Source organism: Mastomys coucha, unplaced genomic scaffold, assembly GCF_008632895.1.
Source record: "Mastomys coucha isolate ucsf_1 unplaced genomic scaffold, UCSF_Mcou_1 pScaffold21, whole genome shotgun sequence".
NCBI lineage: Eukaryota > Metazoa > Chordata > Mammalia > Rodentia > Muridae > Mastomys > Mastomys coucha.
In genome coordinates this window covers 34,955,392-34,967,556 of record NW_022196904.1, presented here as the reverse complement: position 1 = coordinate 34,967,556, position 12,165 = coordinate 34,955,392, and the positions used below count along the sequence as shown (strand labels likewise).

At 45.4% G+C, this 12,165-nt stretch overlaps 2 protein-coding genes and 1 long non-coding RNA gene across 10 annotated transcripts in view; 2 read left to right on the top strand and 1 right to left on the bottom strand.

Moving 5' to 3' along the window:
* The window catches only part of Siglecl1 (SIGLEC family like 1), a 10,042-nt gene extending 8,332 nt beyond the window's left edge, over nucleotides 1–1,710 (top strand). For all 4 annotated transcript variants that reach the window (XM_031386305.1, XM_031386306.1, XM_031386304.1 and 1 more), the window contains exon 6: nucleotides 1,559–1,710. In XM_031386305.1, coding sequence (XP_031242165.1) covers nucleotides 1,559–1,675 — 117 coding nt within the window. In that variant the 3' untranslated portion in view covers nucleotides 1,676–1,710. The remainder of the gene's footprint in view (nucleotides 1–1,558) is intronic.
* The window catches only part of LOC116102094, a 12,962-nt gene extending 6,942 nt beyond the window's left edge, over nucleotides 1–6,020 (bottom strand). The window contains exons 1-2 of the long non-coding RNA XR_004123005.1: nucleotides 5,771–6,020; nucleotides 5,581–5,678 (exon numbers count right to left, since the gene is read on the bottom strand). This is a non-coding gene — a long non-coding RNA (uncharacterized LOC116102094). The remainder of the gene's footprint in view (nucleotides 1–5,580; nucleotides 5,679–5,770) is intronic.
* A 92-nt stretch (nucleotides 6,021–6,112) lies between these two features.
* The window catches only part of LOC116102091 (sialic acid-binding Ig-like lectin 10), a 12,599-nt gene continuing 6,546 nt past the window's right edge, over nucleotides 6,113–12,165 (top strand). For 3 of the 5 annotated variants that reach the window (XR_004123002.1, XM_031386297.1, XM_031386298.1), the window contains exons 1-3: nucleotides 6,113–6,696; nucleotides 7,688–7,789; nucleotides 10,679–10,969. Coding sequence is in view for 2 of the 5 variants with exons in the window: in XM_031386297.1 (XP_031242157.1) it covers nucleotides 6,543–6,696; nucleotides 7,688–7,789; nucleotides 10,679–10,969 (547 nt within the window). In the remaining 3 variants the exon portion in view is untranslated. Of the gene's footprint in view, nucleotides 6,794–7,687; nucleotides 7,790–10,678; nucleotides 10,970–12,165 lie in introns of all 5 variants that reach the window. The other 2 variants (XR_004123003.1, XR_004123004.1) reach the window with 2 other exon arrangements.

Below are 12,165 nucleotides of genomic sequence, written 5' to 3'. Positions count from 1 at the left end.
TAAAAATTGTTCTTATTTTGGGCTTGTAAGAGCCAAGATTTTAAGCTCTACTAAATACAAAACAAACAACAAACAAAGACTTCATCTATTTATGTTCATTTAAAAAATACTAGTAGTGATGTATTATTTTAAAATATACAGTTATGTTTGGAGTTATTTAAAATTGGTATTGAGAAAAATGTATGTATTTTCAGTATTGCTGTAGATAAGCATCTACATAAGGCTGTTAAATTGATTGTTTTATATCAAACAACTTTTATAATATCCATTTTTATTGTTATATTATTTTATAAATTTTAAAGAATATGACAAAAAAGGTATTGTAGATATTGAAGGGGAGGTCTCTGAGAGGAGTTGGGGTACAAAAGGGAAACAAGAATGTGATTTAATTCTATTTACTTAAAATACGTTTTTAAATTCAGATAAATTGAAATCAAGTATCTTTTCTCATCATAATACAATAAAACTTAACTCAATTAAAAAAAAAAAAAAAGAGTCTATCGTGCTGGTGCTAGCCGGCAGGAGAAGGGAGCTCAGCTGTTCAAATGCAAGGAAGAAGCCAGGTGGAGCACCCAGTGAGTCAGGGAGACGCTAAACACTCAAAGCCCAACCTCAGTGGCATGCTCCGTCTAGGAAGGCTGGGCTCCACCTCGCAAAGGCTCTGTCACCTCCGTGAACAGTGCCACTAAGTGTGGGGATCCCTCCTAACACCCCTTGCACAGAGCTAGTGTCACTTTGTAGATAAACCATGTGCTGTGCTTTGAACATGATGCACACACACACACACACACACACACACACACACGCATCCATAGGCTCATGTAACTTGAACACTTGTTTCTCAGCTGTTTGTACTGTTGTGGAGGACTATGGAGCCTTTAGGAGGTAGAGTCTGGCTGAAGGAAGAGAGGGTGTGTGGTGGGGGAGCTTAAGCTTCTATATCCTGGTCCCAGTTTCTGTCAGTTCTCTGCTTCCTGACTGAAGACTCTGTGACCAGCTGCCTCATATTCTTCTCGCCATTACCACTCCACCTCAGTGGGCTGTTTGTTTTCTTAAACTGTGAGCCAGAATAAACCTTCCCTCCCTGTGCTGAAGGTATTTATTTGGTCTGCAATAAGAAAAGGAACCAGTACACAGGCATCTCTTTAATCCCACCACTATTTCCTGCAGTGTCTCCTAATCTGCAGGCTGTGCAGTGTGAAGTCCCAGGAATGGTTCAGACTAAGCGCTTGCCTTCAGAGAGTCACTAAGCTGGTAGGGAAAGGTGCCCTCGCAGAAAGAGAACCAAGCCAGAGGTTCCAGAGCCTGGTGAAAAACTTGCCTGAGGACATCATATACAATGTGTCAGGAATCTGAGGGATATTCTGAGAGCCCCTACTTGCCCTAGGGAGGGGCCAGAGAGAAAAGAGAGGGTTTGTAGGCTCCAGCCAAACGATGGTGAGGAAAGTTAAGCCAACATTTGATCCATGTTTACTTAGAGTTCACACCAGGTGTGACTCCTTCCCCTGTAAGTCAGTTACATCATCTCTCTTTGTCCCACTCCTTTCTTACCTTTCAGGAAATGGAAGATAACCTGAAGCCAAGGAAGACCATGGAAACTGCATCACATACAAAGTTCTCATTACCCCGGGCATTACAAAAACCCACAGAGACCCCAGAACCCCCAAGTCCATAATAAACTTGAGGTTCTGAGAATCTGAGCTCACTAAACCCTCTCAGCCTCTATCTATCCCATATACACCAAGGGATGGAGACCACTCCTAGGCCTTGTCTCAGGACCTTTGAAGGTCACCTAGTTGATTTGTTATTTGGGTGAGCCAAAAGATACATGTCTCACTCTGGGGCAGAGTCACAGGGGAGAAAAATGCACATGGCACTGTGAAACAAGGGATTTTTTTATGTTTTTTTTATTAGATATTTTCTTTATTTACATGTCATATGATTTCTCCTTTTCCAGTTCCCCTCAAAAAAAAAAAACCAAAAACCAAAAAACAAAAAACAGCAAGAACAAACCCCTGTTGCCTCCCCCCTCCCCATGCTTGCCACTCTGCCTTCTCCCACTTATTGACCCTGGCATTCCCCTACACTGGGGAACAGAACCTTCACAAGGCCAAGGGCTTCTCCTCCCATTGATGACTGACTTTACAATCCTCTACTATACACATGCTGCCAGAGCAGTCCCACCATGTGCAGTCCTTGGTTGGTGGTTGAGACCCTGGGTGCTATGAGAGTACTAGTTAGTTCATATTGTTGTTCGTCCTAAGGGGCTGCAAACCCTTCAGCTCCATAGGTCTTTATCTAACTCCTTCATTGGGGACCCTGTACTCAGTTCAATGGATGGCTGTGAGCCTCTACTTCTGTATTAGTCAGGTACTGTCAGAGCCTCTCAGGAGACAGCTATATCAGGCTGGATTGTCCTTCCTTCAGTCTCTGCTCCATAGTTAGTATCTGCAACTCCTTCCACGGGTATTTGAAACAAGGGATTTTCATCCCTTTCTTGATGACCAGTTCCACAGACTGTCCCAAAGACACAGAGACAGAGACAGAGACAGATAGACAGACAGTGCTTAGCAGGTACAAGAATTCTCACCCTTACCTGTCTGACTTAAATTTCTGTAGATTCACATAAAATATACTTGAGTGGAGACTAGGTAGTGAAAAGTGATACCCAAAGACACATGTGGAGAAAATAAGCCACAATGAATTCTAATTCAAAGTTAAAACATTGGAAGGTTATGGGACTACATCCTGACTCTTAGAACTTCGATTCCTCCGGAACAGGAACGTGCCTGTCACAGGAACCTCCCTGTGTCATCAGTACTAGGAATGGTGCCTAAAATGTAAAATGCATGCAGAACTGTTTGTGAAGTACTTGAATAAAAGCAAGGTTTGAAGGAAAGCAGTGGAATGAGTAGATCTAGAGAGAAAGATTGTTCTCTATGTGAGAGATATGGTGTGTGTGGTGTCTTTGGAAAGAACAGAGTTAAAACAGAGGCTGTGACTTTACTTAGGTGAATACTGTAATGTCTCTTGGTGCTTTATGTCTTTCTTGGGAAGATGTAAAGTGTTATGTTTTATAAAAGAAAGAGAAACCAGGGATATGTTTGGTGGCGTCTTAGTAAAGTGTTGGGGAAGGAGGTTCCTCTATGGGCCCACATTGAGGCATCCCTTCCCCATGAGGGACCAGTCACACAACAGTATAGAATAGAGTTTATTCAGGGCATGGGGAAGGGAGTTGAGGGAGGAGAGAGAGAAAGAGAGAGAGAGAGAGAGAGAGAGAGAGAGAGAGAGAGAGAGAGAGAGAGAGAAAGTAAAGGAGCCATGAGGGGGGGAAGGGAGTGGGGAGAGAGAGGGTAAGGAGCAGGAGAATGAGGAGAAGAGAAGGGGGCAAGCAGCCCCTTTTATAGTGAGTCAGGCACACCTGGCTGTTGCCAGGTAACTAGGGTGAAGCTTAAACTAAATGCCAACATAAAGGAAATTTGTGTTCATCCCAAAGAAGACCAAAGAAAATATTCCAATGTATCCAACCTGGCCAAATAAATGTTAGAGTCGCTGATAGGAACATGAGTGCTGTGTATGCAGTGGTACTTTGGAAAGTTATATTGTAGTTTCTGTCTGTTGCTGTGATAGAGCACTGACTGAGAGCAGCTTGGAGAGGGACGGCTCTACTAGGCTCACACGTCCAAGTGACAGTCCACACTGTGTCAAGGCAGGAACCTAAAGTGAAACTATGGAGGAATGCTGCTCACTGGCTCCTTCACAGGCTCATGCTTAGCTCGATTTCTTATACATCCCAGGATCCCCTTGCCTAGGTATAGTGCCACTCTTAGTTGTCTGGTCCCTTCTGTATCAACAAGACAACACCAAACAGATGTGCTCCCATGATATGCATCAACTAGTGCACACACACCATACATTCATAAAATAGACACACAAATTAATTTTGTGAAAGGTGGGTAAGTGGTAGGAAGAGAGTGGACAGAATACTATGAAAAAGACCAGGAAAGGCATTGAGTCTGAATCAGAGTTGGAGAAGCATCTCAAGAGAGAGGAGCAGTGGGACTGGAGAAGGCATCTCAAGAGAGAGGAGAAGTGGCACTGGGACCTAACAGGTGAGTGGCCCAGAGGGAGCAGAAGGCTGTGGGCTCAGATTGGAGAGATGTCATAAGGTCAAGACTGCAAAGCAGGTGCAAAATGAGAGGCTGCAAGTGGATTTTAGAGGGTCTAGAATTTGTAGAGTTCTAAGCACTCTTGTGAGCTTAGATTTTTTTTAAAGTGTATGTGTGTGTGTGTGTGTGTGTGTGTGTGTGTGTGAGAGAGAGAGAGAGAGAGAGAGAGAGAGAGAGAGAGAGAGAGAGAGAGAGAGAGAGAGATATGTAATAGGGCACTGGGTCTTCCAGGCAGTTGTGAGCCTGTGCTGGAAGCTGAACCTGAGTCCTCTGCCAGAGCTGTGTATGCTGTTAACTTCTGAGTCCTCTCTCCAAGCCCCAAGTTTAGCTTTTATCTCCACTTTTGGAAGGCTATTTCCTCCTGTGCTTAGTAATTTGGAAAAGTGAGTTCATATCAGTGTGCCTTTATTTTTTTTTTTAATTACACCCCATTTATCTTGACGATGTATGCACACATGGTGGTCAGTGGGCAACATATGTGGAAAGCCATATGGACCCTAGGGTTCAAGCTCCGGTCCCCAGGCTTCACAGCAAGTGCCTTTACCGGCTTCTCTATCTCTCCAGTCCTAGTGTAGCCTTCTCTGTATGTGTCTGTGTGCAGATAGGTGTTGAGTGACTTTTCCTGAGGAGGCCTGAACATGAAACATCTATCTATTCACTTCAAGGAGAGCAGCAGTAGCAAACAAACACCCAAATCTAGCTTGGCGCACCAGTGAGGTTTCTGAGCTTCAGGAGTGTAGGTGAGGAGTTACCAAGAGGAACCTGGATGACTCAAGGGCAGTTGTATCCCCACAAAGCCCACTCCAGGATGAGTGATGACTCATGACAGGTGCAGCGCTGGAGCTTCCTGGACAGCTAGCAGGCAATTGGGGCAGTAGTAGAGTCTTCTCTGTAACAGCCACTGTAGCACACACACACACACACACACACACATATACACATATGTATGTATATATGTATGTAAGTAAACATATATGTATATACGCATATATATACACATTTAAACATGTACATACACACACATATACACATATGTATGTATATATGTATGTAAGTAAACATATATGTATATATGCATATATATACACATTTAAACATGTACATACATACACACACACACACACACACACACACACACACAAGGGCCTTGTAAATCTTGTACATTTCAGGAGCTTCCAGGGCTTGTGTTTTTCTTCCTTTGCGCTAACATAACCATTTGAATTAAATGGTTACAGCTATATGGAAACAGCTATATGGACCACTGAGGGAGACAGAACTTTCTAAACTGGCTTGGGCTTGCTTCCTCCATAGAAATCCCTCAGGGAGGAACCAGAATATGAGGTTGGAGGGGCGAGTGTTGGTAGATTTGGCAAATAAGAGAAGGAGACCAAAGGAGAGATGAAATAGCTACCTGTGATGGCTTGTGCCTATAACCGCAGCACTTCAGGCTTAAGACCATCCTGAGGTCCCTAGTGAGTTCCAGTAGCAGGACAACTTCTGAGTAAAATCCTATCTCAAAACAAAAAGAACAAAGAGAAAGTGGTGGGACCATGTTGGAAAGAGAGCAGGGAGGACTTGGACATGGGAGGAGAGTCACTTACTCCTAAGTCTTGTTTGGTTGGTTATAGATGACTTATTGACAGGGTAAAAAACTCATCTTTGCCTTCTTATGCGGAGGTATTGCGGTACAAATGTTCTTTAAAAGATGGCTAGCCCAAGCTCTTGTAGAGCCTAGAACCACCTGATCACAAAAGAAAAAATTCTTAACTGGTAGAGGCTCTGCTCTATAGAGCTGATTTGATCGCTAAAAGACCTGCTCTGAGGAGGGAAATCTGCAGCTTATTGGCGGCCCCGCCCTCCATAGACTTCCACTTGGCACCTTCATGCCCTGATTGGTTCTGAACTGGCATGCGCCTGCCCGTTGGTACCTGTGTGGGCGGGGCTTCTCAAGAGGCCAGTGTCTGGGCTGATCAGTTAGGCTTCTTCAACCTTAGTCCCTCCCAGTCTACATAAGGCCATTCCTCCTGTGGGTTCATCGGGTGGGCATTGTGTTCTTAAATCAGCCCAGTTTGCCCCTCTAGAACCTAACTTCCCAAGTCAGTGTCTATAATTTTAAGTCAGCCCCTCACTGGATGCTTTCTGCTGAGCTTCTCTGTAATACCCTAGAGAAGGAATGCTGAGGAGCTCAGAGCCCGAGAAAACCAAGACCAGGAGGAGGTAGAATTGGAGAAGAAATTGATTGTTTAGAGGGAGGGACAAAAAGTTGCTGTTGGGACTGGAGAGATGGCTCACCAGTCAAGAGTGCTTATGGCTTTTACTGAGGACTGGGGTTCAGTTCCCAACTGCCTATAACCTTCGGCACCAGGGGATCCTATGACCTTTTCTGGTTTCTACTGGCTTCCAAAGAAGAACAGGGGTATCAGGAGGTTAAAGCTAGACCGGACTGCAGAGGGGATTCTAGGTCAGCCTCGGCCACGTATTGGGACTCACAAACAAAAGGAGAACCAGAACAGTTCCCAGTTTACAGGTGAGAAAAGGGAGAGCAGGGCAGGACTGGCCTGAAGCCATTCACCCCTGAGTTGCTAGAACCAACGCGGAAAGTTTCCACTCTTTGATTTGAACTGGTAAGCCAGACATGTAATCTCAGCATTGGAAAATGGGCACGGGAAGGCCAGAGGTTCAGGTTTAGACCCAGTTATCTAGGGCGCTTGAGAGCAGCCTGTACTACAGGAGACCCTGTCTGGAAAAGTAAAAAAGAAGGGCTAGAGAAGTGGTTCAGGGGCTATGAGTAGAGGCTGTTCTTGCAGAGGATCTGAGATGGACTTCCAGAGCCCATGCCAGAGGGCTCACCACCACCTGTTACTACAGCTTCAGGGGATCCCCCCCACACACACACACTAGAAAGTATTTACTTTTTTACCCTATTAATTTTTGTTTGTTTGTTTTTTGTTTTCTCGAGACAGGGTTTCTCTGTATAGCCCTGGCTGTCCTGGAACTCACTCTGTAGACCAGGCTGGCCTCGAACTCAGAAATCCACCTGCCTCTGCCTCCCAAGTGCTGGGATTAAAGGTGTGCACCACCACTGTCTGACTTACCCTATTTATTTTTAATGTGGGTATGTGTGTGTGTACATGCATGTGCAGGTTAGTAGACAATTGTGGGTGTAGATTCAAAGTGACTTCATAATGACCATCAGTCTTAAACCTTATCACAAACTTTGAGATTGCCTTGTGGGCTAAAGAGAATCCAATGCCTTGGATCTTGAAGGAGAAAGAAGACAGACAAGATGGTTAGAGAAAAGGGAGCAGATATGTTAGTCTCTCAGGGAGTCATGGGGAAGATCCTTGTCCTCAAAGCTCCCAGCATCTGTTGCCAAGAGGAACCCAGCTCACAAGACAAAGAGAACTTACATAGATTGAGGAGGCAAAGGGCTCCATTAAGTAGCAATGCTATTTCTTCCCCCACTACCTGCCTCTTTGGCCACCCTGTTCTCACCCATTCCAAATCATGCCCTACAGGACATTGTGTCAGAGACCAGAGTCAGCAGCAGGAGCCATCCTTGTTTTCTCTCGTCCCTGAGATGCTGTGGGGGCTCACATCCCTACTTCTGCTGTATTTGGGTAAGTAACGCATACTGTGAGACCATCACTTGGGGCTGTGGGAGGGAAAGGCAAAGGTATAATTGTTTGCTATGAGTTACAGCTAAGTTATAGTCCACGTTGTTACTATGGAGGACCACACAGCCTCTATAGCTGTGTAACTTCTCCAGGAGACTATTTCTATTTACTGCAAAGAGAGAGGGCAAACACACCAAAGGAATAATTCATTAGAGTACAGCTTGGGGACCCAATGGGTTTATTGGTATTACTTACAGGAGATGGGTGGTTTGAAGTCATCACCTCACCACATGAGCCACATCTTCAGGCCCTATTCCATTAAATTATTTTTTAAAAAATATTTTTATTCATTTTGTGTGAATATTTCATACATATGTACAATGTAGCTTGATCATACCCACCCAAGCCCCTGCTCCAGAGCCCCTCCAGGACATTCCCAATACCTCCTACCAGCTTCAAGTCTGCCTGTGGATTTATTTTAAGCCACTGAGTCCAGTTTGTGCTGTTGTAGGGTGGGAGTTGTCCAGTGCAACACGGGCAGCCTACCAGCAACCACCTCCCAAAGAAAAGTGACTCCTCCCACTGCTGTCAGGAGCTCCTCCGCCATTTGTGGTGCCATGTTTAGCTGGCTTGATCTTGTGCAGGTGACTATACCTGCTATGGCAAGAGCCCCACCATAGCTAGAAGACAGCAGTCACAGCTCCATCTCCATCCTCCGTCTTCTCTGCCCCTTCTTCTACAATGTTCCCCGAGCCTTGGGCCAGGGGCGGGAGGTTAGTATAGAAGTCCTATCTCCAGCAGAACACTTAGTCTCTCTGTTTTAATAAAAAAGTTATTTTTTCAAGACATCATTTTTAATTATGGGTATGAATGTATGTGTCTCTGTGTGTGCATATGCACATATGCACATGTGGTCTGGTTTCCACAGAGACCAGAGGTGTCCAGGGTCCTAGAGCTGGAGGCACAGATGGGTGTGAGCTAATTGATGTGGGTGCTGGGAATCAGACCCATACCTGTAGGGTATTTGCCTAGCATGCTTGAGCCCCCAGGTTTGGTTCCCTGAATTGTGTAAAGCTGTGTGTAGTGGTGCATACCATCATCTCAGGGCCTGGCAAGTGGGAGCAGAAACATCATAAATTCAAATAATCCCGGTATATAGCCAGTTTGAGGCCAATAGAGGCTAGAGACTTTGCCCCAAAGAAAGACTTCAGTGAAACCATTGTCTTTATGGTGATGACCAGTTATATCAAAATCACATAGATTAAGGTCAGCAAAGGGAAGAGATGATGGGAAAGTTGCCAGAGGACTAAGTATGAGCACCCAGTTGGCCTCCCCTAGGGAATTCGTCCAGACAGCACAGTTCTCTCAGCAGCAGTGCATGGTAATACACAGAGTTTAAGTTCAGGCTCCCCACTCAGGGAGCCCACCAAGCCTTGAGTGCAAGGTTTTCACAGGGAGTCTTGTCATGCAGTTGTGACAGACCTTAGCATTCGATACTTCCAGAGATCAAAATGACACTTGTTATAAATAATAGCAATGCTACAGGCTCTGTAGGAAGAAAGGTGAGATGAATTCCCACCGTGCCACACACACACACACACACACACACACACACACACACACACACACAGAGGGCTTCATTAGGAGAGTGACAGACATCACAGGTAGCCCAATGGGCTCCTGAACAGAAATGTCCTTAAATTCCATAAGACTGAGAGAGACTTCTGTTCTTACAGGCTGGAGGTGGGGGGGGGGGGGGGGGGGGGGAGAGGGGTGAGTTCCACAGCATTGACCTAACCTATGAGCCAGGAGTCACACGACAAGCAGGCGGTGGGTAAAGGTCATGTTATAATTCGGACCAGGGGAGGGCTCAACCGATTAAGATGATCGCTCCAGGCCTTATGATTTGAGCTTGCTACCTGGAACCCACATGGTGAAAGGAGAGCACTGACTTCTGCTTGTTGTCCTCTGACCTTCAGAAGCATGCACACATCCACGCACACAGGAACGTGCACACGCACCATGAGTGAGCAAATGAATGGTTAGATGCAATGAAAAAGTAGCATTTCAATTCAGTGTGTGTGTGTGGGGGGGGGGGAGTATCAGAGAGGGCTGGGTTTGCAGCTGCAGAGGGCCTGAGGGGCTGTAAGGCCACAGCCGTTGTGGATAGTTTCTGTTGCTGTGGTAAAACACTGACCAAAAAACAACTCGAGGAAGAAAGGGTTTATTTAAGCTTACAGTTAGAGTCTATTGCCCAGGGAAGCAGAGGAAAGAACCTGGAAGCGGGAACTGAAGTAGGGACCATGGAGGAATGTTGCTTACCAGTTTGTTCCCCATGGCTTGCTCAGTTTCTTGGACAATCCAGGCCCACCTGCTTAGGGATGTCTACACCATGTCCACAGTGTGCTAGCCCACCCTCCGTGTGAATCAGAAATGAAGAAAAGGCCACTCCCACCACAGACCTGCCCAAAGGCCGATTTGATGGAGGCAACCCCTCAATTGAGACTCCCTCTTCCCGGGTATGTCTAGGCTTGTGTTGAGTTAACAAAATTGTAATGCATACCAACTGTCTGTCCAGAGAGAGTCTCAGGTAAGTGTGACTTGATTCAGGCGACAGTGGCAGCTAGAGAGACTGTAAGCCTGCAATGCTACATATCCCAAGGTCTCTGTCATAAATCACATGACTATTAGACTATCCGGTGTGACCCAATGACGCATATTAATAAAGACCCTCTTACCAGGAAGGACTCTTCTGGGCCTCTGAGGTGACTTCCCAGAGGTAGGCCAATGAAAAACCTGTCCCGAATTACTGTGATGTGACCCTTTGATTGACAGGCAGGACTCTGAAAACTTGAGGTGGGACTGCTTTCCATTTTAGATCTCTCCCCACAGGGTTACTTTCTCCAGTTTTGGTTGATATCAAGAAGACAGCAATGGAAGACGGTCTATGCAGTACAGTCCCTTGTGTGATTGAATTTTCCAAGGAACCTCTTAGAAATCCCATGATTGTGAGCTATAGGCTTAATGAAAATATCAGCTTCCGTGTTGGTACCAGCCATCTGAGTGCCCCCATGGGTGATCTCTCCACAGAGAAGCTGGAGTACTGCATCCTGATGACCCACAGCATACTCAGAAGAGAAAACATGTTCGACTCGCTCTATGTGGGTCTAGGAGCTCAGAAAGGTACTGTCGTGAAGGTGGAGGTTGGGCTCTCCATGTCACATGATATTTGGGCTCTCATACTTAGTCCTTTAGGGAGAAGGAAATCTAGAGGGAGTTCTGGTGATCAGGTTGCTTCAGCAGGTACTGGGCTTTATAAAACCTTAGGTTACACATACACACACACACACACGCACACACACACATGAATGAAGTAAATGTTAAAAAACAACAGAAAAAAACCAAAAAACCAAACAAACAAACAAAACAAAAAAACAAAAAGAAACAAACATAGTCAGGGACTGGTGATATAGGTCAGTGGATAAAGGCACTTGACACCTACCTAGCTCAGAGACCTGAGTTCCATCCCTGGGACCTACGTGATAGAAAGAACAGACTCCCGAGAGATCCTTTCTGACCTCCACGTGCATGCCTGGCTACACATAAATTAACTAATGTAGAAGTTACAAAACCTTCGTTATTTAGTTTGTAAAATAATAGAGTGCTTTAAGTACAGCTGGCATCTTTCTAAGTAGGAATTTCAGAGACAGAAGCAGTAATAGTTGGCTTGTACCTGTAATCTCAGCACTTCGGAGCAGCAGTGATAGAAATGCCAGGAGTTTAAGGTTAGCCTGGGCTACAGAGTGAGTTCCAGGCTTTCCCACATGAAACAAGGCATGGTTGCACACATCTGTAATCTCAGCATTCCTGTGGTAGGATGGAAAGCAGAGGCAGCAGGATCCTGGGAAACTGAGGGTCAGCTAGCCTGGAATTCACAGCAAAGATCAAGAGACCATCTTGAGCAAGGCAGAAGGCCAGGACTAACATCTGTATGCAAGTCTATAAGGCATTGTCTTGATGAATAACTGGGGCAGGATGGCCCAGCTCACTGTGGGTGGTATTACCCCAAGACGAGTGGTTCTAGGTTGTATAAAAATGCAGACTGAGAAAGTCAATAAGCAGAGTCCCTCTATGGTTTCTGCTTCAGTTCCTTCCTCCAGGTTCCGGCCTCAAGGTCCTGTCATGACTTCCTTCAATGATGGAGTTTGACATGAAAGTGTTAAGATGGAATAGACCCTTTCCTTTCCTAGTCGCTTTTGGTCTTATCACAGCAATAGAAAGCAAACCAATACAGTGTGTACGTATGTGTATGCCACTGTGTGTGTATGGAAGTCACAACTTGTGAGCATCTGTTCTTTTTTTTTTTTTTTTTTTTTTTT